The 26,597-nt window shown below is 40.2% G+C and overlaps 1 protein-coding gene across 3 annotated transcripts; it reads left to right on the forward strand.

Moving 5' to 3' along the window:
* Positions 1-249: 249 nt before the first annotated feature.
* On the forward strand, positions 250-24,080 carry MKRN1 (makorin ring finger protein 1). 3 transcript variants are annotated; one of them, XM_085322552.1, is made up of 8 exons: positions 250-274; positions 10,955-11,083; positions 12,739-12,965; positions 19,635-19,861; positions 20,390-20,604; positions 21,316-21,426; positions 21,880-22,018; positions 22,464-24,080. In XM_085322552.1, exons 2-8 carry the CDS (start codon positions 10,962-10,964, stop codon positions 22,674-22,676), a joined length of 1,254 nt encoding a protein of 417 aa, XP_085178678.1. In that variant the 5' UTR covers positions 250-274; positions 10,955-10,961; the 3' UTR covers positions 22,677-24,080. The 3 variants fall into 3 exon arrangements, with proteins under 3 accessions (XP_085178678.1, XP_085178677.1, XP_085178676.1); XM_085322550.1 differs by lacking the exon at positions 250-274 and adding an exon at positions 1,185-1,576; XM_085322551.1 differs by lacking the exons at positions 250-274; positions 21,316-21,426 and adding an exon at positions 1,184-1,576.
* The last annotated feature ends 2,517 nt before the right edge of the window (positions 24,081-26,597 follow it).

Below are 26,597 nucleotides of genomic sequence, written 5' to 3' on the forward strand. Positions count from 1 at the left end.
ATCCGCAGGAAGTTGGGGGCGCGGCTCGTGGMGCGWCTGCGGTGGGAGGTGTCGGTTCGCTCTTTGCGTTCCGCGAACTTAAATTTCGCGACACCGGGTCTGCMTTTGTGCGTTCAGTTCTGTGCTGTGTTCAGCTCTTGGCAGTCTGTTTGCTGATGCATACCTTCACCTTGATTTGAGCTCTGTTACGCTCTGTATGTGTGCTTCACCTCCTTTTAATTTGCAATTTTTTCTCACAGGTCGTGGCTCTGCATATTTGAGAAGATGCTAGCAGGTACATTCACTATACCTCACTCCTCAGATCATTCAAGAGTGTTTAATTCATTATTTTCAGGCAAACTGAAAGCATCTTTTCCCTCTTCTGACCTCTCTCATATACTTCCCTAAGCTCCTGGTACTTTGAGGTGGTGTCCTACTATGTTGCATTTAGGCCAAATGCTAAATTTCAGTATCTTGTGAGCTGACTGATGAATGTGGTATCTCTGATTGTTGCTCTTGGCAACCTGAGATCTGTAATGAACCCAGTGATGCACAGCAGCTTTCTCAAATCGGTGAGGTGATCGCAACAGTCAGAGTTGGGTCTGGTGAATGTTACAGGACAGGGGAGGTATAGCTGGCATGGTAAATCTCACTGAGATTTAGRTACAATGTAAGTGAAAGGTTTAGCCAATTCCAAGAATATTTACCATCTACACTTCTGGAAGACAGTTGCGGCCTGGGGTTTTATGGTTCCAAATTTTGGGCTTGAGTATCTAAATGACAGACGGGCACATAAGTCCAGCCACCTTGTAAATGTAATGCTGGATTTTCTATAGTTTACGAAGTGCTAAGATAAAAGGGGAAAAAAAGAATTGTATCCTTGATTGAAGTGGTCTTGCTCTTCCTGGCAATTTTTTCCAGGTCTGAAAATATTTTCAAGTATGTACGCCAGATCCCTCTTCACCTTGCCCCTGCCTGCCTGCCGAGGGGGGTGACTGCACCGAGAACGTGGCGGGAAGCTTTAAGAAAAACGCCGTTAAACTGCAGCGGCGACCGTTGGGGCAGCGGCGCTAACGGTCGCGGCGCGAGGCGCGCCCCGCCTCCGCGAGGGGGGCGTGCCCGCGCCCGGCGCGACCAATCAGGGCCTCCGCGCCGCGGCGGGCGGGGCCAGGGCCGTCGCCTCGGTGCGCCGCCCGCCTGGGGCCGAGCGCAGCAGCCCCGCCCCGCCCCGCCCGGCGCGGCGCAGGGGGAGGGCGGGGGACGGCCCGGGCGCCTGCCTCAGTTGACCTTACATCTCTCGTCCTTCCTTGTGCCGTCCTCCGCCCCGCGGCGCTGAGGCCGCCGCCGCCGCCCGGCTGTGCCTGACCGGAAGGATGCGCTCCCGGAAATTCCGGCGCTGTGGCTGTGTGGGATAAACAGTAATGGCGGAGGCTGTGGCTCTAGGAACAACGGCGGGCGCCGCGGCCGCCGCAGTAACAGCAGCGACAGCGCTGGCGGGAGCCACGGCCACGGCCTCGAGCCCCGCCGCCGCGCCGCCCCCCGCCGCGGGGCCGGGAGGGGGAGGGGGCGGCGGCTGGACCAAGCAGGTCACTTGCAGGTAGGCGCTGCCCGCGGGGGGGGGGAGTCGGCTTCTCCCCCCCCCACACACCGGCTCGGTGGCCCGTTCCTCCCCTTCCCCCCCTCCTCCCCCCCGCAGTACATACGCAGAGCGCGCGCGCCCTCCCCAACGGATCCTCCAGTCCGTTGGGGCGGGGGCACCTTGGCGGAGGCCGGGGGTGGGGGGAAACGGCCGCGGCCGGCCCGAGGGCGCCGCGCGGCCGCGCTCCGCGCCCCGTTGCGCCGTGCGGCGGCGATGCGGGCTTGTGGGGGATGTAGTTGCGGCGCGGGCAGGTCGTGCCGGAAGTGGCGGCCCTTGGCATGCGCCGGGGTTAACCGTCCCCCGGGAGCGGGGCCCGCTCGCGGCGGGAGGGCGGCGGTGGCTGTGGCGGGTCGGYTGCTTTGGGCGGGTGGGGGCACCTTCCTGGTCCGTGGCTTCCCTGGTTCATCTGTGGAAGCTGCCTATCCCTTTGCAGTCGCTCGGCARGCGCCGCTTAAAAGAGCGACTGTAGTTGCGTGTGCTGGCGGGTCCTGGTGGGATGTGGAGAGCCACGCTTTCTGCGTGTCCAGAATACACGCTGTCGAACGAAASGCCTGTAAAGAGATTCCAGAGAATGTGATAAAGCAGGAAATCTAAAATATTTAAAGTTTTGTCCTTTTGATTTCGTACTTAGTAGCGTAAAAGTAATTGTAAAACATTGAATTAAGGGTTGATATAGCTAAGAGCTTGTAYTTATTAGATAAGGGAATGGAGTTAAGTTATAATACACTGAAAAGCATAAGGAATGCTGCTACTTAAGTGTTACATTAACATTCTGTATGCTGCATCACTTACTCTTTGCATTTTGCTTTAGAATGTATTTCTGACCATATTAAAATCTGATCAATCTTTATAAGGGAAAATGCAGACTATATACTGCATACTGTAAGGTTTACAYGATGAGTTGCTGCTGGACTTACGTTGCTGATCTGTTTGCAGATTGAATATAAAACATTTTTTTGTGAATATAGTATATTCACAATATGTACCGTATTAATATATGGAAATATATTAATTTATATCATAATCCAAGATTAACTTTCAAGGAGTTTTTTTTAATAAAATCTGTAAAATTTTTAACTTGATGTATATATTGCTGGACAAGGCTATTCAAAGTTCCTTTTATCATAAAAGAACATCTTGGGAGGCAAGGAAGAGGCTCCTGATTTTAGTGCAAGAACGGTATTTTTTTTGCCTATTTTGCCATTTTTTTGCTAAATCTTTGCCAGTATTTTGTCAATTGTAGCTTCAAATAGTGAAATTAAGAACTGTTGTTTCGCARTCTCGGGGAGCTTGCTCCTTGYGTCTTGCCTTTGTGCTGTTAAGTAYGCCCTGTAGTATCTAAAGCATTCTTATTAACTGTACAGCACTGTTTATTTTGGCTAATGCACCGCAATGTATCTATTTGGGAAACAACCATTTCTGAACTCTCTGTGAGTACTTCTGTGAGTTTTGCGTATGAATAGCCAGGTTAATATTTGATATGGGGCTGTTAAAAGTAGGTCAGTGATGGGGAAATAACTGGAAATTCTGCTTAGCTCAGCTTTAAGTGAGCTTCAAGGGCACAGGATAGCGCTTTTAATATATAGATTGCCTCATTGTTTCTGAAAAGTGAAAGGTATTGGTGATATCTTTTTTGCTCAGGTAACAGACATAAAAGYGAACAGTGACTGCCACAATTTATAAGCGCGCGTGCTCACTGATGTCAGTACCATGCAGTGAGTCTGCCTAACAAATAAATCTTTACAAGTGCTTGAGAGTAGTGGAAAATTAAAAACTACTCTTTGTAATGGTTAGCATACTTTAATGTGAGCTTAACTAAAAGCAAGGTCTCAGCTTTAGACCTATTGAATTCATCTTGATTATTTGTTCTTTTTGAGTAATATTTCCATTTATCCTATTTATTTTTTGAAGTGGGCTTTTCAAGTTGTGGGTTGAATAGCTTTCCTCAGATTTTTTTAAATGGAATTGACAGTCCATCTGAGCTGTTGGCAATGTCACAGAATCACAGAATGGTTGAGGTTGGAAGGCACCTCTGGAGATGATCTAGTCCAGCCCCCCTGCTCAAGCAGGGTCACCTAGAGCATGCTGCCAAGGACCTTGTCCAGATGGCTTTTGAATATCCATCTCCAAGGATGGAGACTCCAGCCTCTCTGGGTTTTGTTCTAGTAGTCTGTTACCCTCATAGCAAGGAGGTTTTTCCTTATATTCAGAATGTGTGATAAGAGTATTGTTTTACTTTTCTTCTTCGTTTGAGTTTGATCTCAATAAGATGTATTCCTGTTGACTTATGAAGAGACTGTACTTTTTGGTATTAAATTTTTATCTTTGCAAAAGACCTGAGGATTTAACTGTGAAATTTAATAGCTTTTCAAAATAAAWTTTTTTCAACCTTGTAGCTAAAGCATCTTCTGTTTTGCATAACACTGCAAACACTCCATTTGTTTAGAGGCTTTCTTTACTGGAATTGTCATGTGGCTGACAGCAGATGTTGCCTGAAACGCTTCTGGGAGGTAGGTAGTCTCTTCAGTATAAATACTTCACACTTTATGGCTGGTGAAAGAATATTCCTGTTTTGTCGCAGAAGTGAAAGTCTTAGAATTGGACAAGTAAGTTTTTACTGCTCTTTTGAGTACTTGGAATTATAAATTGGTTGGCTAATCAGTTTTGTTATGTCAGTGTGACGTCTGTTYGAATGGATGGCTCTCATCTGGGAGTGAGACACAGTAAATAAAATCAAGGACTTCGGTTCTCCTAGGTTCCCAGTTTTGCACGCTTTACCCTTATATTTGTCTTGAAGTTAAAGTCTAAAAGCTTGAGTGTACACAAATCCATTGTGTTCCTTAACAGAGCATGAGAAATCATTTTCTAACATTGCTGCTGTGGTTTAGTTCTCAAGGCTTTTTTTGTGGATAGTAATTTGTAATCTTTTAGTCTGGAATAAATTGTAGGAGAATAAAACTCAACTTCATAAATACTTATGATCCTTTCATTAGATGATGAATTAGGAATTAGAAAAAGAACAGTAATCCTTTTTCAGCTTCTCTGTTCTTCCTTATTTAGATGGTTATATGGTTTTAGAAAGCAGTGGTATAGACAACATTTCTCCCCAAAGAGTTTTCATTGATATTTCTTTTCCAGATTTCACACAGCATTACTTTAAGTAAATGACTTGACTTTTATAGATCATTTCATTCAAGTTTTCAATAAYTGAAGACAATCAGAAAGCCTTATAGTAGTGAATTGGTGTATCTTGAGGATTGAGCACATTGTCTGCATCTTCCGTGTTCTTTCTGAGAACCTAGAACGAGTATTTATCCATTCTTAGTATGAAGAATCTGAATTGGTAAAGTGTGCTCAGTTCAACGTGATAATAGTAGTAAGGTGCAGAGCCTGCTTTTATTGCCCTTTCTTAGCTGCTGTCTTTTAGATCGCACCAGTTTCTTGCTGAAGGAGATTATGGGCAAAAGGGATAGGGCAGTGATACCTACTTTATATATATTTTTTTATTTATTTATTTTTTTAAGGTTGTTGACTTGTGTAGAATTTCTTCAGCCACACATTTGGCTGAAGGTCCTATCTGCTAGGTTAGAACAGCATGTCTGGTCTGTTCGCTGCTATGYGCTTTCCTGGGAATTCTCAGTCTTCCTGTATGGCACCTAAAGAAGCTAATGAATGTAGCCAATCCTTATGCTGAGCTTTCCCCATTGTCAATTTTGGAAATGCCTCCATTTTTGTAGGGGACTCAGGTTTATACCAAGTATGACATTTTAATTAGGCAAAAACAATAGTTTAATAAACAAAGTGTGACCTGGACCAAAATTTAGCATACCTAAAGTTAAAAAAACAAAACAAAAAACAAAACCAAACCAAACCAAAAAAACCAAAATGCACCTAAATAAGCAAACCTATTACAAGGTTCCAAAGCTATGGGAATGAAGTATAGCATATGTATATCACTAGGAGGTTTACAGGGGCTAAGACTTCTAAAATATAAAAGAAGCTTTCTGGGAGAAGCTATTACAGATTTAAACTGTAGTTACTTGTGTTTAAAACTGTGTTGCCTTCCTGATAAAGGTGATTGCAAATGCTTTTTTTCAGCTTAAGAATTGAGTGAAAAAAAAATCTTCAGTAGGTTATTATACTGTAAAGTATCCCTGAAATCAAGGTAATTGAAACCTGGATAAACTATAAAAAATTAGATATTCCAGTGTTCTGGTTGTAGCCTCTGTACCACCTGTGCTGCCTGGAGYTGTTGGAGAGCTGAGTAGTCTTATAACCTTGGGCAAGTGTCTTCCATATAATAATAATAATAAAAAAAAGCTCATCAGATCTTGTCTACAACTTGCAGCATTTACAGCTGCTAAACTTGATTTCTATGACATTTTTTAAGCACTCGTCCCYCATGAAAATTAGGATTAGTTGAAACTTTTTTTTCAGTGATATGGTGCCAGTGGAGGCAATTACAACTTTCTGGATGGCTGTTGGGTGTGTTGATACCACTCATATTGTACAGTCATGCAATGAACTGAACTGGRGAGGTGATCTGGGTTTAAAAAATAAAGGGGAGAGGGGACCCCAAACCTCACAGCTTTTTTCCTTGGCTGTTTCTCAAGTCTGATTCCCTGTGCAGCCTCACGAGTTTATGCTAGTATAACTGAATGGGAAAGGCAGACTGCATTGCTGCAAGAATAAATACTTACYGAATGGCAGCATCATAGATGCTTTAGAGAAAAATCAGTTATATACCTGTCTTGATCCAGTTTTAGTCTTTCAAATGAAATGATATTTTCTATGTATGGTATTCTCTATGTATTTGACAAAATGCAAATTTCAAATATTATTCTGCGTATCTCTGAGCGTGGCAGGTAATGTGTGTTATTCTCACTGCTGAGAATCATTTTTGCTCCTGTATCCAGAAACAGGARATTTGTATTAGTGGCATGAAAAGTTACTATTAAATGGAACACTCATTGTGGAAAGGTGCTTTCCAACAGAATCTCTGTTACCTTTCTAGACCAAAATAATGTAAACATATACTCTGTGTTTTAGCGTTATTACTTTTTATACAGGAAATAAGTGCATTTTAGCCAAAATTGCTATTTTATATGTAGAATATAAACTTTAAGTGACCTTAAAAATTAGTCATCTTTCGCTTTAAAGGAAATAAAAAGTAGGTGTAATCCTTAGACAAATATATTTTGGTCCTTCCCMTCCAGCCTTCTGGTTTGAATGATACTGAGTTTGCTGGGAAGGAATGCTGGTCTTTAAAAGTGACATGTGAATTAAATTATTCTATCTTATGGCTGTTTCAGATTTCCCACTGCCCTCCCCTCCAGTTCTAGCTGACCATCTTGATGTAATGAACCGTGTCAACTTTCAGAATTATCATGAATCTGTATTGGTAAAGGATCTTCTAATTTGGGCAAGCRGAGAAGGAAAGGGACTTAGGCTGTCCATCTGCTGGTCAGACAGAGCTCCTGSCTCTGAGTCTTAGGTATTTAGGATCAGTTAGGTGGACCAAGTACTTAACAGGAGTCCTCGCTTTAAGCTGTCTTAAAGGCTTTAATGCCTTTCTCTTAGTTGCAGCCCTAGTGGTGCACCAGCATGCTATTGGCTTAAATGACTGTGTGGCTGTGCAGTAAGGCTGAACAGCGATCTGAGCTAGATTAAAAATAACCATGTGGGCAGCAAAAGGAATGTCAGGTTACATCTGAAGCCATTTCCTGATCGGAGTCAGCAGGTGGCTCTGAAATTCCACGCTGTGCTGTTTGGAAGCAAACAAAGGGTGAACGAACAGTTGTTGAAGTACCGCTGGCAACGTTTACCTTGGTTTATTTTTGACCCAGCTGGTTTGACTCCCATCCCTTAAAGCAAACCAGAAATTCCAGTTATGTGGTGGTTCCACGCACTTGTTTGTGGAGTGTGGGTTATGGTGCGTGTGTGTGTTGGGGGGCGGAGCGTAGGCGATGGGGAGCGTAGGCGATGGGGAGCGTAGCATGCGCCGGCATGGCTGTTTGTGTAGCTGCCGGGCAAACCTGGCTGGGGTGCCCATCTGTGTGGGGAGAAAATCCCACAAACTGTGCTCTGGCTTATTATTTGTTCTTATGTAGGATCACCTTTCTAATCTGGTTTACTATGTGGCTTYAGTGTACTGGTTGGTGATAGTTTTGAGGTGCGAATTGAAGCCTGGTTGCTAATTGTCAACTGGTAGTTTATAAAACTACTTTAGATGCATGTGTTCTTAGTATATTGAATACGCCATGGGGCAGTTGGCACTCCTAAGACTCATCTCAAGTTTCATTATATTCCTAGTTGACTAGTATTTGACTACAAATGTAGAAAGARACTGAGTTGACCTGTGTTGCCATAAAACGGGCTTTTCTTTGTCACTGTATTTTCCCAGTTTATTCAGCTGTGAGACTTGTGTAGCTGTAGAATACTTGAACGTTTAAAGGGTGTTAAGTGTGGGGGTATTGCAGCTTTCCAACAGGGGCTTTAAAGAGTGTGGCAAGCACTGAAATACRTGCTTGTTTTTCATTATCTGAGTAAATAGTAGTGTTTGTGTCTGTATCCTAGCATCTTCATCCACTTACGCCTTATGTTCTTCGACCTTCTTTTCACCTGTAATAGAAATTTAATTTTTCTCTTTGTACTTGCGGCATTTTAAAATCATATCTGTTMAATGACATGGTACTTTAGAAGTCTATTCACTTGTAACATATAGTAATAGCTATGCTAGTTTAAATCTATTTTGTTGAAGTGCTGCAGTCACTTTAAATTCTCTGGTTTGCCTGAGGCAGTATTAGTATCATGCAAACTAGAGGCTAGAATTACGATGCACCTGATACTCAGCTTGCTTGTCATGCTATACTTCTTAGAATAGATTATCACTGTGGCAGGCTATTTAACCTCTAGTTTCTTGTTTGCACCTCATTCTGGAGATCAGAGTAAGTAATTCTTACCTAAAATGGAAGAAGAAAATTTCTGAGTCCACCTGCTAGGCCTTTTTTTTTTTTTTTTTAATAACTGAAGAGAATGAGACAGCTAGGATAACAATTTCTTCAGTGTTTGTTTATCTGCTGTAAGCTCATGAAGTGAATGCTATCCTATTCAGAGGCAGCTCTTCCTCAGTTAGCATTTTGACAAACCTGAGCTTTGTAGAATTCTTCCCTCTCTTCCCCCCCCCACCCTGATCTCAGAATATTTTTGTCTCACTGGCTCAAGTGTTAACCTTTTCATTTTGAAATAAGTTATACAATGATATAGGAACTGCTCTTATTTTTATTATGGTTCACAGAATTTTCTAATAGTCTCAAAACTTTGTCAGTGATTACCACTCCATTTGCAGACAAATGAGCTGACAGCACTATATTGCTTAGGCCTTGTCTTGGGGATAAATTAAGTTCATTATAGCCAACATGAGAGAAATTCTTCATGAGAAGGGAAAGAAGTTCATTGAGGGCATTCAGTTTTAATAGATCTTTCCATTCGGTTTCTTACTCCAAGTATAATGATGTAATTGTAACTGCAGTAAAACTTAAGTTGTGTCATACTTCAGCCAAGTCATGTTAACATACTGTATTTCTTCCTACCTAGCTGCAAATGAAAAGCAAAGTGTTGGTAGGGAGGAGCTTTAGTTATGTTAAGTGAATTTTCACTTTGATTTATCTGACTTACTGAAAAAGTAGCAGTCAAGTTCATGTATTTGAACAACTTCAACACTTTTTAAGTCTAGGAGTGTCAACTTAAACGTGCTGTTTTGTAAAAAGCTAACCTAATCTTAGCTCGTGCTGCTGAAAGGTGATCCTGCTGTCTCTGCTGCTGGCCATATGGTGATGTGGCTGCAGAGTCAGCTGTGTTGGAGGATCTGGTCCTGTTGGCGGAGGAAGCAAAAGTACAAATGCAAAGTGGGGGAGGTGTGTGACAGAAGGTGTGCGGACTGGTCCTTTCAGCAGCAAGATAGACTTAGATGGGTGTAATCTCCTGAATCTGTGCTAGTGGTCTTGTATAGGCAAGTTAAGAATCTGAGACCTGAGCTGCTTTTTTTTTTAAGTTAACTAGCTTTGATATTTTCAGCAAGTTTGTATTTGCAACTTGATATTTCAGGGGCAATGCTTCTCTTTCTGAACTAAAGTATTAGCAATCATGTTGATTGCTACAGTTGTTGCATAGATATTTGTTGTTGTTGTTAGAAAGACTAACTTGAYTGGTAAAAAAAAAAAAATACTTTAAGCTGTTACATTTTCAGTTGCTGTTTTGAGATGAGCATATTAAGTCTAAATAGTTACAGTACCTGAACTTTAAAGAAGCTTGTATCTTTAGGTTAACACTTAAACCACAGGAGACAAACACTGTACTGTTTTCATAAATAACTGAATTTGAGGATACTTAATTAAACTTGCATTATCTGACATGTTAAAATGCAATAATTTCTATGTGCTTGTAACTTTGAATTTCTGGATTCATTTGAACTGCATTATCTTATCATCTTTACTTCCTTACACTCCTGAAGATGAATAGAGGACTTCTAACATGGGGCTAAGTAATAAATAATATATAAAGTAGGAGCCTTTTGTCTTGATAGAGCAAAAAACAAGGTTGCTACAAATACCTCTCTTAAGTCTCTGAATGTCCAGTACTAATGTATTGATTGAAAATTGATGTGACTTTGAAACTGACAAAACTGGTAGCATTTGGTAAAGTGTCCTCAAAAGCTTTGAACCTCTACTGAAATCTTTCAAGATGGATAAGGCAGCACAATGTTGAAGCATCTAATGATGCAGAATCTAATGATTTCTGGCCCCTATAGCAAAAACTGATGTGTGAATTGTGTCAGATGTAACCATCTATCGCAAACGTGATTTGCATTTTTGGTGAGGAAGTTACTGCTGATTGAATTGCTTGTAAATTCATAATAGACGTAAGCCACCTAGGAAACTCATTTAAGACATGGCTGTTTTCAGTTTTGAATTTGGTAATGGGCTTCTGTTACGTTTCTATTGGTATTGAAACACCAAGATCCTTTATGTCCTYACTGGCTTCCTCCAAGACTTTTTTCGTCTCTGCATCACAGTCCAGGATAAGATTTGCAGTTTTGGACTTTTACAAGCATAAGTCCCTAAGTGTGCTGTCCATTAGAATAGCTGTGACTAAGGGTTCCTCTGCTCTCAGGCTTTCTTAATTTTATATTTATACTGAGACATGTTCSTATGACTTATTAATGTAATAATGTTCTTATTTCAGCATACCTTGATGTGTAAAATAACTGATCATCCACATACCGTGTGTACAGCTTCAATTATTTTCCTTAATTCATGCTGATCTTCTTTTTTGCAGATAYTTCATGCATGGAGTTTGCAAGGAAGGAAGCAACTGTCGCTACTCCCATGACCTCTCCACTAGTCAGTCTGCCATGGTGTGCAGGTATTATCAGCGAGGATGCTGTGCTTACGGAGATCGTTGCAGGTAAAGAAATGCCATTGACTGTATTTTAGGAGAGTAATTTCTTTGAGTCTCTGAGCAGAAAGCTCACAGAAAGACGGTAAACAAWTCTTGAAGTATTTTCCTCCTCCATTGCAATATCAAAATTTATTTAAAAAATAAGTCTTTTTTTGCAGACTACCTGCTCTTGCTAAATATGGTAATATTTACTTTGCTAAATAAATAGGTGAAGGTGAGGCAAAAATATAGAAAATAACTGGTTTTCATAAAATGCTGCCTATACAGGTTGGATTTATATTATTAAAACATAACATCACCCTGAAGTTATAAGAAAAAGTATGAACACAGGAAACTGATGCTTTCACAGCTTAGGGATATTCTGTGTCATCTTCTGTCCGCTTTATTAAAATTTTACAGCAATTTTAACATCTTGGCAGCTGTTATGCAAGAAYTAATGTTTGCATCATGATTTCAAATAGTACATCATAGTTACCTTTGCTTTCATGTTCATTTGTCAGTTACTATGTGTAAGGAAGATAGCCCTCTGTATATCTGCCAGTGCTACTTTCTTGAAGGCCTATTTTTAAAATATGTGCTTCACAGCTTAGGTTTCARAGCTGACATTTGGTTGGGAGCCTCTGTTTAATATATAAGAACTGTGATGCTTCATCTCTTTGTTTTCAGTCTGACACAAGGAAGATGAATCACAATTGCTTAAATGTTTCATAATCTCCATGAAGTYTTTCCCTTCCTCCTTGAAAAAAAAGTCAGCAATTGTCTAAGACTTCATGGGAAAATAAATCACAGGTCTGCCTTTGTAGTCTACCAGTTACTGGAAGACAGATTTTTGAGGGAATTGGCATCTTCTTGGTGATAATAAGTAGGGACTTGCAGGGTTCTGAGCCTTATTTTCTCCAATAAGTTGCAAGAGTTATTAGATATAATTCCTAAAGTTTCACATGAAATCTGAATGAAGCAAGATGCTAAGATTAGACAAAGTATCAACAAATCACTTAGATTGGAGGGGACCTTTGGAGGTCTTCTAGTCCAAGCCCAGCCTGAAAGCAAGGCTGGCTTAGCTTAGGTTGTTCAGGACATCGTCCAGTCAAGTATTGAGCATCTCTGAGGATGGAGATTCTGCAGCATCTCCGGGCACCTGCTGCAATGTTTAAATTCTCTTACGATGACATTCCCCCCCCCCCCCGATATCTAATGTGAATTTACTTTGGTGCAACTTGTGTCCATTAACTCTTATCGCCGCACCTGTATGAAGACTCCAGCTCTGTCTTTTCTAAGTCCTCTCACTAGGTAGTTGAAGACAGGAGTATCTCCCTGTAGTCTTCTCTAAAAGCTGAGCAAACTATTTTTTTTTCTTGAGTAATACTGCATGTATGTAATAGCTGTAGGACCAGATTTGGACATACTTCAAGTGCGTTCTATGAAGTTCAGTAAAAATTGTATGTGTTGCTGCATTTCCTACAAGATCATTGAATGCATTCCATTTCCTTAAGCAGTGTTGACAGGTTACACACTTCCTTATAAAGGGTCATCAGTGGCTTTCTCTTTCAAGCCATTTCCTCTTGCAAAGTGGTGTTTTACAACTTAATTTACTTCCAGGCTGTAAGACTGCTGTATAGAGGTATTTCTTATCAAGCGTTTATATACTTTTAACTTGTTAGATATGAACATACCAAGCCACTGAAACGGGAAGAAGTGACTACTGTGCATCCAGCTGCAAAAACTTATCCCTCAGTATCCTCAGACCTCGCATCACTCCCTGAAACAGCTGAAGGAAGTACTGCTGAGACAGAAGTTGAAAATACAAATCTGGCAGCTGCAGGAGTAGGTGTAGAAGACTGGGTGAATGCTGTAGAGTTTGTCCCTGGGCAGCCATACTGTGGACGTGGTAAGCTGATCATGGGATAACGGTAAATTCCTGTCATGGGTCAACAATTTATACTTAATGAGTGTATTTATTTTAATGCTTTTGTTTTTATTGAATCAGTTATTTGTATTTGAGTTGTATAAAATATCCTTACATTTTGCGTGCCTTCTCTGGCATGGGAAGGAGAACCGTTCCACATTAGCTACTTTTGCTATCTTTATGTTCTAAAACCTTAGACTTAGACAGTCTCAGCAAACCTGGATTCCTCTTTTTATGGATSTGAATGACTTGATGATTCTCCTTCTTTGAAGCTTGGTTTACATATACAATAGGAGAAGAAAATAATGCTTGATCCAGTTTGAATGTCACGGTACTGCAAAGATAAACTGCTGCCTTTTAGTTTTTTTCTTTTTTTGCAGTCTTCTAAAGGATTTCCAGTGGAGTTGCAGATTCCTGTAGAATGAACTAAAGCCTAATGCTTGCTTTTATGAATCCCCTGCCAATTCAGACTAGAGGCTGAAAAACATCTAGTTACCCTTTTGAGACTTGACTTTATAATACTGTGACAATTTGTTGAGAGTGAGGTTGAAGAATCTCATTTTACGAGACYGGACTTCTTTAGTAGCATACCTGCCACCTTCATTGTCTGCAGAAAGGCAGCACAGAGATTTCAAATTTAGGTGGAAAAATGAGCTGAGTGTGTTTACTGCAGCACAGTTTTTAATATCTGTTTCTCTACAGGTGAAGACTTATGGCCATAATATTAAAATACTGACTTGGATCCAAAATGGACATTTTATGTCCACTTTATGTCCAGAAGAATTTGAAGTTGTGTCAGACAGTGCTTGTGTTATACTCTTTCACCCCCACARCCCTACAGAGATTCTCAGACATAAAGAGAGATGTTACCCCCTTGCTGTTAGTGTGCTGCTGGAGYCTGTTCTGGTTTGATATGAGGAAGAATGGAGAGGAAGGAAATGATCAGCARTGTTAACACTTAATTTATCTTCTCTCCAAGACTGACTAAGTTAGCTAGATCAGGTTGCTCAGGGCCTTGTCCAGTCATATTTTGATTATTTCCATGGATAGAGATTCCACAACTGCTGGGCAACTGTTGCTACTGTTTGACTTCTTTCACAAAAGCTTTTTTCTAATATCTAATTGGATTTTCCCTGCTTCAGCTTGTGTTCTGTCTCTTGCGCTATTGCTGTGCACATCCAAGAGAAGTCTGGCTCCATTTTCACTGTATTTTTCCCTTAGGTTGTTGAAGACGACAGTAAGATCTCTTCTTTGGGGTCAACAAACCAGTTTGTTCATTTTCTTTTGTGTATCATGTGCTTCAGCTCCCTGATGGGGTGGTTGGCCCTCCGCTGGAATCAATTCATTGCTAGTTTAAATAGCCTRCGTTCTTTTAAGTATATTGTCTAATCTTATACCTTTCAGGAGTGCTGCTGCTTTCTCCTTGAATTCCTGAAGCAAAAGGGCACTGTGTTACACCTTTAAACCACATTGTCCTACTGGAACAGTGTTTTTTTTTTGGGGGGGGGGGGGAAGGGGGGGTCAGACATATATTTTAATGGAAATTCAGGGCTGCCACAGTAATACTCTGTTCTTTGAATCTTGTTGCAGATTTGCTTGTTTCTTATCCTTTGAAGTTTGATATATTTTCATGTGCAAATGTGCTTAGCTGTTTCTATACTGAGCACTGCTTTGTGATGCTAATTCCCATGGCAATTTCTTCTTAAAGCTGCATGTTAAAAAATGTTTCCAGAATTCTTTGCATTTTAGATTGTTTTCTAAAATACTGAAGATTCAAGATTGACAATTTAACCTTGCATAGCTTGGGCTATAATGTTTATCTTTTATTACGAGACAAAGCATTCTGCTAATGCAGATARTTCTCTGATTTCGGACTACATTTGATGTCTTGAAGGTGACCTTAATGTCTAGCAAAGAAAATAGTGACGGTTCCTCAAACATTGGCTTATTGAAGTACAGGGATGCTTCATTTCCATATTTGTTCTGTCTGTTTATACAGGATAACTTTCATTCAGTCAATTGAGGCGTCTGAGAGCTATCTTATATCCATTCATATGTTTCCAAACCAAAGATTTATTAAGAGGGAGCCCTCTTCCTTGAATTTGAGAAGTCTGAATTTCCAGGGTAGTGGTCGTGGAGAAATATGAAGTTGGAGGGAAAGRAGTCAAGAGAATAGAGAAGCAGAACTGCAGATTATTCAAGAAGGTTAATCAGATTCCATAAAGATTTTAGTCCAAAATGAACAAACAAATCATTCTTGTTGAGTTTCAAATTCATCTATAATAATATTCTCATGTTCTGAGAGGTTGCTGTTTGTGACTTCTGCAAGAGGGGAGGTTAGGAGTAGAGTTCACCCTTTAATAGCACAGTGAAGAATTTCTTGGGTGGTGACAGTAAGAGAATGGAAGATTCTGTTTTGTATCTGATCTAAGACAAATAATGGCAGAGACCCAGAATTAGTCTGGAGGCACTATACTCAGAAGACTTATCAGCTTTTGATACTAGTATTCCTGACTGTGAATGAGTATCTGGTTGTCTTTGCTTTCTGAGGCAAGCAATCTGTATCTAACTCAACTCTCTTCTCCTTCAGATTCCATCTTTCAAATTCCTGTAGAAAGTGGAGAACTTGCTGTCTTTCAGTGTAGAGGAAGTCACGTTCCTCTTTTAAATGTTGGGACCTGTCAGCAGGAAGGAGCAGCTCAAATTTATTGAGGATAGCTACTATTAGAATCTYCTAGCCAAATATACCTACCCTATTTTGTAAACTGAAGCCAAAAAGGTTTCTTATAGAAGAGATTTGAAGTTAAACTTTTTGGGGTAGGTTTCATGGGCCAGAAGTGCTTTTGTTTTCCTTACTAAAGTAGATGGGGGGAAAAAAAGTCCAAATAATCCTTTTAATAGCTGCAAATTTGAATGTGGCCTAGACAGAAGCTGGAGAAGGCCTAGTACATCTTGAAAGGAAATACTTACTTTATAGGCACAGCTTCGCCTTGACAGGTTAGGTAATACTTAATGCCTTACATGAAGTTCTTCAGAACTTAAGAGAAATCTCCCTCCCTCTTAGCCTAGAAATTCCCCTGTCACCCATTTTAGTGGGGGCTAGCAACCACATTACTTTCAGTGCATTTAAGTTGTAAAATGATTTAGACAGGCTTTTAAAACCTCTGTAACAAAATTGTTACAACTTGTGTGACTCCGTATTAACAAGTAGCACAGACCAGGAGAGGATCTGTAGAATAAAGCAGCTGAGCTGAGGCTTCAACACTGCACTCTGTGGAGTTGTTTCTTGGCTTGCTTTTTTTACTTTGGATTAGCTTTGGTCTGGTTTCATGGGCTACATGTTTACTTGCAGCTCAAGTGTGTTAGGTGAGCTCCTAGAGCATGTCTGCTGGTTCAGTTTGATTCAAAAGCTGTCTAGTTCAGGTACTCCGAGACAATTCTGTGACGTGAATCAAAGCACAGCAAGTAGAGATTGATTGTACAGATGTTTGCTTCAAAAGAGCACTCCTGATGTAAATAAAAATGCTAAGGTCAATAAACCTTGTGAGACACACTCACACGTTATTGTGGAGAGTTTTGAAGTTGATCTGGGTATTGAGAAAGGGGCTGCATGCAAGTCAATAAAGCAGTGGAATAAAGTATGCCATAGTCATAACTTGTGCCTTGTGTGAGTTYAGCTCTGTCGTCTGTGAAATAGAAAGTGGGAGTACTTTTCAGGAGCCACTTGCTGGGGAACAGTGATTTTGAAAATAGCAGACAGGATTGCAGAGGTAAATACTCTGAAGGATGTTGAATTCAGAGCTACTGAGCAATGGGTCCTGTGATTTTTTTTTTTTTTTTTTTTTTTTTTTTTTTTTTTTTTTTTTTTCAGAAATAATGCAAAACTGTAGCAGATACAGGAGATGTGTGGAAGCAGTGAGGCATTCTGAAGTGGAAATACTGCTGTCCTTTCTATTTCATGGAAGTGCAGCCCTAACTGAAGGGAAGTGTCAGTGCTAAAAGGAGGCTGGAAGTGGGAAACTAATATATCATTTTCTCAGCATATTTTACTTCTACTTATGATACCACACTACAGAAGTACCTAGAGTCATTATTAAAGATTGACATTTATAGAGTTCTATCTTACTGGCTAGACATCTAGACAAGAAGAACAGGTTGTACTTTTTGTGCAAATATGATATTGTGGACAAGGCTGGGATTTTGTACCAATATTGTGCTTGTTGATTTATGGTTTGTGAGGGCTTTTTGGTTGTGTGCGCAGTTTTTTTTTTTTTTTTTTTTTTTTTTTTTTAACAACTGTTTAGATTTCTCTTTGTGCCAAGACTTGAAGCTCTGCTCTCTTCTGTGGGCCAGCATTGGAAATCAATGTGTTTTTATATCAGTCTTTGAGGATAATATTTCTCAGCCTTTATTCTTGAAGCATCTTAAGTAATATTTTTTTTATTCATAAAAACACGTACTGGATAAGATTTTAACGAAGGATATCCTTCAGAGGAGTGCAAGAGACTCCAGAAACTTTTTCTACTAAGAGCTTTAAATGTACATCTGATTTTAAAGTATGCATTTTGCAAGGATACAAGATTGCCTTAAGCCAAAGATCATCTTGCCAACCCCTTTAAAAGTAGTACTGTATCACTTGTTGCTTTTGAAACTCAGCTGTACATATTTGGCTGTTAGGTTTCTGTCCACACATATCCACTAATAAGCCTTCTTCATCAGTTAGGGTCAAACAAGACTTCATAAACAGTCACGTTAAGCCAATAGTAAAGTCTGTAACAATGTTCACTAGGAAAAAACACATTGGCAAAATGACAGGAGAATAGAAACTGAGTGGTAGTTGTGGTTTTGTTGCTTCTTTGAAGCAACGACAGGATCCCAAACAAATCCCAATGAAGAGAGAGAGAGAAGGGGCGGGGAAGTATCAGTCCATAGGAGCTCATGGGGAAATGAGGTAATGAGGAGTTATTTGCTCTTTTGATTGGGAACTACTTACTGAAAATAAGCAGCCTGACAGTTTAGGTGTTATTCTGTCACTCACTTGCTTTTGAAAAGATGTTTCCAGCAAACAGACTCATCTAAGATCAGCATGACTGACCTTTAAAATTGAAGATGGTCCTGTTGATTTTTAAGAAACAAGAAGCAGACTTGAACTTATTTTGAGAGTTAACATTTTCCTACACTAATCTTAAATACTTGCTTCTCCCCTGAAACTATGACTCTCCAAGACTTGATTTTTCAGTTTCTCTTTGTGTCCAAAAGCTGAGAGGCTAATAAATGCTTGTCATAAGTTTCATGAGGATGAGAACTTTTTGTGCGAGCATGCAGCCTCTGGTCCTTTTTTAGGAGGAGGCGATCTTGCTTTGCTTTCACTGCTCCAAGTATGCCTTTAATAGATAACAACAATAATACTACTTCAAATCTAGTGCTCACAAGGCTTATAAAAATGTATTTTTTATAGCATATGTGACTTTTCTAGTCCAGTTGCTGTTCTTAGTGTTTACTCTGGTTTGCTCCCCTCCATTTCTTAAGTTATATAAAATTTCAAGTTGACTGTTTTTTATCTTGTAACTTAGCTTATCACCCTACTTATGTAACGATCTCAATGTTGACTTGTGTTATCACAGACAAGCATATGTTCAAGAGCCACAAGGAGAAGTGGTAAGCAGAAGCTATCTAAATAGAGTAGTGAAACAAACAGATTTCAGTTCAATTTAGACTTAGGTAGGGATCTTAGAAACTCCTGAATTTATTTTCCTTGGGCTTTGGGGGCTTTTTGGACTTTAGAGTCTCTTAAAACTAAGTTTACATTCCTGACTTAAGCTGACCTGACTTAGGCTGACCTTTTGATAAGGCCAGACTAAATTTCTGTTGAGGAGGAAAGGTTTTTCGGTCTCTTGATTGCTCTTTTGACCCCATTCTGAATTGGGGGCTGATGCTATTTGTCAGTATTCCAAAAATGAAGAAAAGCTGAATCTAATAGATAAAGGAATTTTTCTGAAGATGTTGCCTTAGTTAGATCCTCCTCTACTTAGGACAGTGGTGTAAGTGTGCGGGTTGTTTGTTCCTGAGTCATCTCAGCCTGAACAACATGCTAATCAACCTGTGCATAAGAAACTGCTTGTGTGGTGTTTCCAGACCACATTAGTTATGCTGGATATACTTTTACTGCTTCAGCTATGCCATTTCTGGGGGGGAAAAAATGTTAATTTTAGTTGTTGTTAAAATGATTTACAAAGCAATGAGAGGTTTTTAACCTTATTTAATTGCTGCTGATCAGAATTTTTCTAAAAATATATTTAAATCACTGAGAACTAGTGAAATTTTCCAATGTTGGACTTAGCCTGTAATTGAGTTTGAAACTTGTCACTGAAATGTTATCTTGATAGTTTCAGCCTTGGCTGGACTGAAGAATGAACAAATCATACTTCGAAATTCTTCTTGTGTTCTTGAGTGGGGAAAACAGCTGTTCTTTCAGGCTGAAGGCTTGTGAAACTTGGGTTGAAATGAGCCTTGGTTTTTTGCTACATTTTTTTGGATAACTATAACTGAAGTAGGGTACCTCAAGGACTTCTTTACATTAAAACAATGTATTCTCACTCCCAGTGTTCTCAATATGCCTATATTGATTACCATCTTTAATTTTGTTCCCAGCTGCCCCTTCCTGCACTGAAGCACCTGTGCAGGGAATGGTGATTGAGGAAGAGTACGAAAAGCAGCAAGCAAATGTGGAAATAAAGAAGCAGCTGTGCCCCTACGCTGCAGTAGGAGAATGTCGTTATGGAGAAAATTGTGTTTATATCCATGGGGATGTGTGTGATATGTGTGGATTGCAGGTCTTGCATCCAGTTGATGCTGCACAGAGATCCCAGCACATAAAGGTAAKCAAACAACTGTCTGGTTTTAAACAGCTTTGAGTTATTGCTTCCTAGTTCCCTGCAATCACTTGCCACTAACTCCCTTTCATTTGAAGGTGTGTGCAGGTCAGGCAGTGAATGAAATTCCTGTTGTAAACTGGACCATTTCCTGTCAGGGCCATATTTGAAAGCAGCTGGATATCCTTATCTATGCTAGGAGAGAAGTCTGTATGAAGATACTAAAGCTTTGTTCTTTGCCTAATAAAACTGGATGGTCTTTTAAACTGCCTTTCTCATGTTTAAAAGCAATGTTTGCACTTGTCTGAGGAAAGGAGTTTGAACTCTAAGTTGGTTGTTACCCACTATCTGAGCTGTAAGGTTTTTTTTTNTTTTTTTTTTTTTTTTTTTTAAGATAAAAGCTTGGCAACTTAATCATTTCTTTCATTGTGGAAAATGGCAAAGTAAACTTTAAAACTGAGTCTAAAAATCTGTTTAGAGTTCATGAGGTGACCACCTGTCTCTGTAGTTGTTTTCTTTGTTTCTCCTTTTCAGTCTTGCATTGAAGCTCACGAGAAGGACATGGAACTTTCATTTGCTGTCCAGCGTAGTAAAGACATGGTGTGCGGGATATGCATGGAGGTGGTGTATGAAAAAGCTAATCCTAGTGAGCGCCGCTTTGGGATCCTCTCCAACTGCAGCCACACTTACTGTCTCAAGTGCATCCGCAAGTGGAGGAGCGCTAAGCAATTTGAGAGCAAGATTATAAAGTGAGGCACTTTCCCATTTCGATTGTGCTTTGTTACTATGGAAGAACTTAGTAACTTTTGACAACTTGCAACAAACTCCCCCTGCACAGAGACTGCATTGAAAGAGTACTAACTTTAGTTTGGAATTGAAGTAATTGTTAGGGATAATATTTACACTCTGATTTGGTTAATACAGATTAAATTTGCAAGGCTTGCTTAATGGTAGAAAATGACTTTCATTTAACTAGTAGTGTGTTGTCCAGTGGTTACTCTTGGTTACATCTTGGACACCCAGCCAGGATTCTGAAAACAGATTAACCAGTTCAGAATGTATGCTTAATTCATTGCTGCCCTAGTTCATTAGTTAGCTGACAAACCATTTCTCCACTTAAAGGCTGTTCTTTTAAAAAAAACAAAACAAACAAAAAAAATCCAACCCAATAAATACAGAAATCAAACCAAAATAAATATATTTAATTCTAAAGAAAAAGGAGTCTGTGTGAAGTGTTTTTTCAAGCTTCTTTGAGTCAGGCTGATCAGCTGCCAAGTTGAGCTCTTAAAGAAGAGAGTTAAGGGTGTCTTCATGTGTAAGAGAAAATCTAGATTGAAAAGTACATAGAGGAAGTGTGCAGTACAATACATCTTTAAAGATGGATATATGCCATGCCTTATTATATAGGAGAGAGCGCCCTGTAATGTGGAATTTTGCAGCACGGTCTGTTCATTCCCCAGGTCCTGCCCAGAATGTCGGATCACATCTAACTTTGTCATTCCAAGTGAGTACTGGGTGGAGGAGAAGGAAGAGAAGCAGAAACTCATTCAGAAATACAAGGAGGCAATGAGGTACGAGCACTGCAGCCTATTGCCAAGTTGAGACTGCAGAGATAAGGGCACACCTGGAGAAGAAGGGTGTTAACGTAAAGCCCTCTCATACCTCCTTTCCACCCCCACTTGTGAAGCGCATCCTTACCTATCCAYCCACAGATGCATGTAACCACACAGCCACTAAGCTATTCCTATGTACTTTGACCTTGGTCTCTTCCGTACGCACACAGAACACTGGTGGTATAGCCGTATGCGCACTGTGAATCATCAGCGTCCCTATGCATGCATCGACCCACACRCGTACTGGGTGTGCACATTGTGTAGTACATCGTTTCTGTGTGTAAGTGTTTTACTGGCAAAATGTCTTCAGCTTCAAATGGTACCCAAGATCCTCTTGGACTGTAGGTAAATGCAATTCTGAAATCTGGTTGGGGCTACTGTGAGTAAGGGTTGCGGTATTTTCCTTTCCAGCAACAAGCCATGCAGGTATTTTGACGAAGGCCGTGGGAGCTGTCCATTTGGAGGGAACTGTTTTTACAAACATGCATATCCTGATGGCCGCCGAGAGGAGCCACAAAGACCGAAAGTGGGAACATCCAGTAGATACCGGGTCAGTGCTGCTGTTCTGTTTTTTTTTTTTTTTTGTTTTTTTTTTCCTTTCTATACAGAGGGAGAGCAAGAGGGGTGTTTGTTAAATCGGCTGCCTTGAGAGGATGAGAGCAGAATGTGAATTTTTCTGACTTCTGAGAGACCTCTGTAATGATGGATTTGCAAGAGTTGGTGGTCTAAATTCAGGGAGTGCTGGAGGCTGACAAGGCAAGAAAAAAATTCTAAAACTTTCCTAGTACACCAACATATTTAAGTGGAGATGTTGGGCAACTTTAAAAGGAGTGCGTAAGGGTAAATTCCACCAGAGGTCAGTATCTCTCTGAATGAGAAACACTGTTTCTTGCATGTTAGAAGGCACCCTGGGGGCTGAACCTTGTCAGCCTCTGGGAAGACTGTGACCTTGTACTGCTTGGTCACCTGGGGCAATACCTGTGTTCCACTTGCAGGCCCAGCGGAGGAATCGGTTCTGGGAGTTCATCGAGGAGCGAGAGAGCAGTCTCCCCTTTGAGAATGACGAGGATGAGGTGGTGACCTTTGAGCTTGGTGAGATGTTGCTCATGCTGTTGGCAGCAGGAGGTGACGATGAGCTAACGGATTCCGAGGACGAGTGGGACTTGTTTCATGATGAGCTGGAAGATTATTATGACTTGGATCTATAGCACCTGTCAGTGGAGTGTGGACTGTTGTCTTGGCTTCAGGCAGTAGCTATTACCTGTGGTGTTGTGGCAGTGCCTGTGTTTCTCCTAGGCAGGCCTATCAATTCCAGGTGCTGTTGTAATAACTTTTACCCAGGGTCTGTCTCCTCCCATCCTATCCCACCCTAGGAGTGTTGTTTTTCTCTGTTTAAACAAATAACAAGAAATAAATCTTTAAAATGTTAGTTTTTGTAAAAAGGAATTTAACTGTCAGACAGTTAGCTTAGGTTTGTTGCTTCATCTGTGTACCCAGCAGAGTTCACCCAGTTCAAGGGTTAAAGTGTTTACAGGACTTCCACACTCATTTTGAAGAGCCCAGATACAAAAATGAGCAGTGGCCATGCAGTGGGGATGTAAGTTGGCTGATGGCCTTTTTCCTGCTATGGACTTTGTATCGATATTTCTGACTTCAGGCCAGATGCAAATACTTTTTCTGGCATCAGCTCCGTTCCAGCCCCCTCATGTACACGTCTTCATTTGTGATTTTGGTCTCTTGTTTACTTGCACATTACTATTACTACTGTGTAACCAGAACCAGGTGTGAATGTTCCGGGTTTTTACTGTGTTTAGCATGAAAGGAAAATGTCTTTGTGAAAGGAGAACTTTCTATGTGTATATACAGATAAATGTAGAGTTGGACCTCAAGAGTAGGGAGACTCTGTATAAGTTAAAAATAACGAAACCACCTTTCATCCCCTCTTGGTGCATGAAGCCTAGCCTCCAATTGGAAATGAAACTGGTTTAGTGGTATCAGCCCATTCTGTGGCAATAATCTTAACTGTCAGGTATAACTTAGAAGATGGCACTCCCTAATAAAGCAGCTCTCTTTCATGTGTATTATTAGGGTTGTCCAGGAGCAGAAATTCGGTTAGCCAAAGTGGGGTCAGCACACTCAGTGATCCTGAGGAACACCAGAGGCCTCTGAACTGCATTGCTCTGTAAGTTTTAGAACTTCAGGTAGCCATTTAAGTCATGGGCTTTGCTAGGAAATCACTGTGCCTCTCAGCTGGTTCAAGGTACGTTTGCCTGAGTTGGGCAGGTTGCCTGGTAAAGCTGTTCAGCTTATGTGAGTTACTGCTTACAAAGTCAGTCATGCAGTTTCTGGCTGTAATTGCATTGAGAAGAACTAACTTTGCCACCAAAGCTCCAGCACAGGAATTTTAACCTTGCATTATGTTAGTACTGTTTTTTATTGACTTGTGGATGCCCCGTGATCTGTTCTCCTGCTGCTCTTGTCCCCTAGACTGCATCTCCTTTCACTTTTAAATGGAATGAGCAATTGTTCCGAGGTCTATGATGTATTGTTTTGCAGCTGCCTTTTGTAAGAAGCACTTTTCCCAAATAAAAAAAAAAATCAAAAAAATTAAACAGGGAGTCTGCTTATTCTTTAAGTTGGAAGCTCCTACATTTCAGCTTGGTTTTTGTATTTTCGTAATATAAGGGTGATTTATTCTTGATTCATGCATAATTGTGTCACACTAATGTGGAATTTTAACTTGGTTACAACTTCTTTCCAACAAAGAGCCTTTAATAAACACATTATTAGTGGGAATAGAGAGAAGTGTAGCTTGCTTTCTTGGAAACAAGTTCTGAAGTATGGTATTAACTTTGTCCTGAACAAAATAAATTGCAGTTTGCATTCTGTTGATGCTATAGGGTGATAGCTTCCTGTTGAAATGCTGTTTGGACAGCAAGTCCAAGCATTGCTACAAGCTGCTTTCTGGTAATCCACACCCTTCTCTGAGCCTGTTTGTTCAGAAAGAAGCATTCTTCTGGAGAAATACATAAAGATARAAATAAATTACTGGAAATATATTCAGATCTGATGAGGAAAATGACTACAAACAAATTAACTGAACAGTCTAAGACCAGCTTTAGTCTGTTTAGGTTTTGATTATGTTTTTGCAGAAACAAGTAGCAGGAGAGAAGAATTTGAGCTTAACTTGCACAAATGCCATTAAAATGGAGACAGAGAATGAGAAGAACTGGAGGCTACAAAGTAGAACTAGTCTTTCMTGTGTAGTGAACATAACTTATTAGCATCTTAATGGACAGCTGTGTTCAAATGTATACATGTATAGTTCAACAAAGATGCCCTCTTGTAAGAGGGAGAAAGGTAATAGGCTTGCCAGTGAAAACACATCATGGATCAGGTTTTCTTTGTAGTAGATCAGAAGTAGCACTTTTTTGATGGCACAGTGCTGGATGCTGCTGCTTCTAAACTGTGTTTCTGTATGCATTAGAGAAGAAGTTGAGAATTCTTGAGTAACTGACTGATTTGCTATGGAGGCTGTTCCATCCATCCAAGCAGGCTGATGTAGTCAGATGTATCATGGTGAATAGTTACTGTCAATCTTTTTGCTTTGAAGTGTGCTGTGGTTTTTTTCCTATAAATTAAAGCACTACATCTGTYTTCAAACATTTCTGCTGTGTCACTTTATAGCCTTTCTATTTAAATCTAGCTGTGTTTAGGCCTGTTTATAAGTAAGTTTGCTGTTGCACTAAGATTTTTGTCGAACAGTGGAATGACTGAGAAAAGTAGACTTTGAAATGAGTGAGGTATATTAGTAAGCTGCTGGGTTTTTTTTCCTCTGGAAGAAAATGAATAAATTCAGTGGAACTAAGACAAACTTTTAATGTAAAAGTATGGAGGATGACAACTTAAGCTGTACTACACTCTCTTTAAATACCCAAGATACAGAAAGTAAACAGGCCAATGGGAGTATTTGTGGTAGTATCAAGATAAAGGTATAAAGATTCAATAAACTTCCAACAACAACAATCTTTGTTTTGAAACAAAAATATTTTTTTTAAGGATGTACGTGGTCATTTGAAGTGCCTTTACTTTACTCCCCATGTAACAATATATGGTTATGGTTTGCAATAATTGATTTGAAATTTTGTATCTTGTGGTAAGTGCACAGTAAGTACCTGCTGCTCATTCTAGTTGGCCTGAATGCAATCATACAGCCAAAGTGYACTTCTTACAGCCACTACTGGTTTAGTTCAACTTGGGCCTCTACCTTGGTACAACTCCTGGCAGCATAGCTATTTCCTGTTTATAATACAATATGTACTGTAACCTTGCTGGTGCCCTGTCTGGCTCACTAAATGAATTATATAGTAACTCTTTCCTTTTACAAAAGATACGAAATAAGTGTGTGTTTATAAGCCCTTCATAAGGGGAATGAAGGGTGTCTCATTTTTGGAGCAAAACTTGCATAGAGTTAATAATTGTGCAGTAGCTTAAAATAAGGGGGAATTTGCAAGTAAMTCGTTAGATTGAGGTACTTTATGGATCAAGTTGCGACAATGGAGCTTTGAAATAAGTTTTCATCTGTGTTCACAGTAGAGGGTCTTAAAAAAAAGTGTGTGTGGTTGTGATGAGCCTTATTTCAGGTAACAAATTTAAACAGTTGGTGGTGATTCTGAACTGTAATAAGCACCACTATAGCTGAAAAAATGTAAGAAGAGGTGCAAATATGCTCAGTTTCTCCCTCTACCTGCTGCTGTGGCTGTTTGTTAGCCATAAGAAAGTATGCTATTTATCATTTGCAGTCAAGCCAGAGTCAGCACCCACCTGATAACAGCTTGACATCATAGCCTGAACAGGTAGCTCAGGTCAATTTTTAGAACAGTGAGACCAAAAGTCCTTTTAAAAAGTTCTATCTATGTCAAACTAACAAGGTAAGACTATTAAGTGTGCAAGKTCTTATTAAAAGGTGAAGTACTTTTAAGGGGCTTTTGGCTATTCAAGCCCTCTTTCTATAACAGCCCCCAAAGGACTCAGTCCAACATTGCCTGCTGTAGTTCTAGCTGCTACCCACCTTGTAGAGAGCTGGGTGCTTAAAAAAATGGCTCCAGGAATCAGCATACAGTGATGTG

The sequence above is a fragment of the Rhea americana genome, unplaced genomic scaffold (assembly GCF_003343005.1).
Source record: "Rhea americana isolate MKP2758 unplaced genomic scaffold, rheAme1 scaffold_79, whole genome shotgun sequence".
In the NCBI taxonomy this organism is placed as follows: domain Eukaryota; kingdom Metazoa; phylum Chordata; class Aves; order Rheiformes; family Rheidae; genus Rhea; species Rhea americana.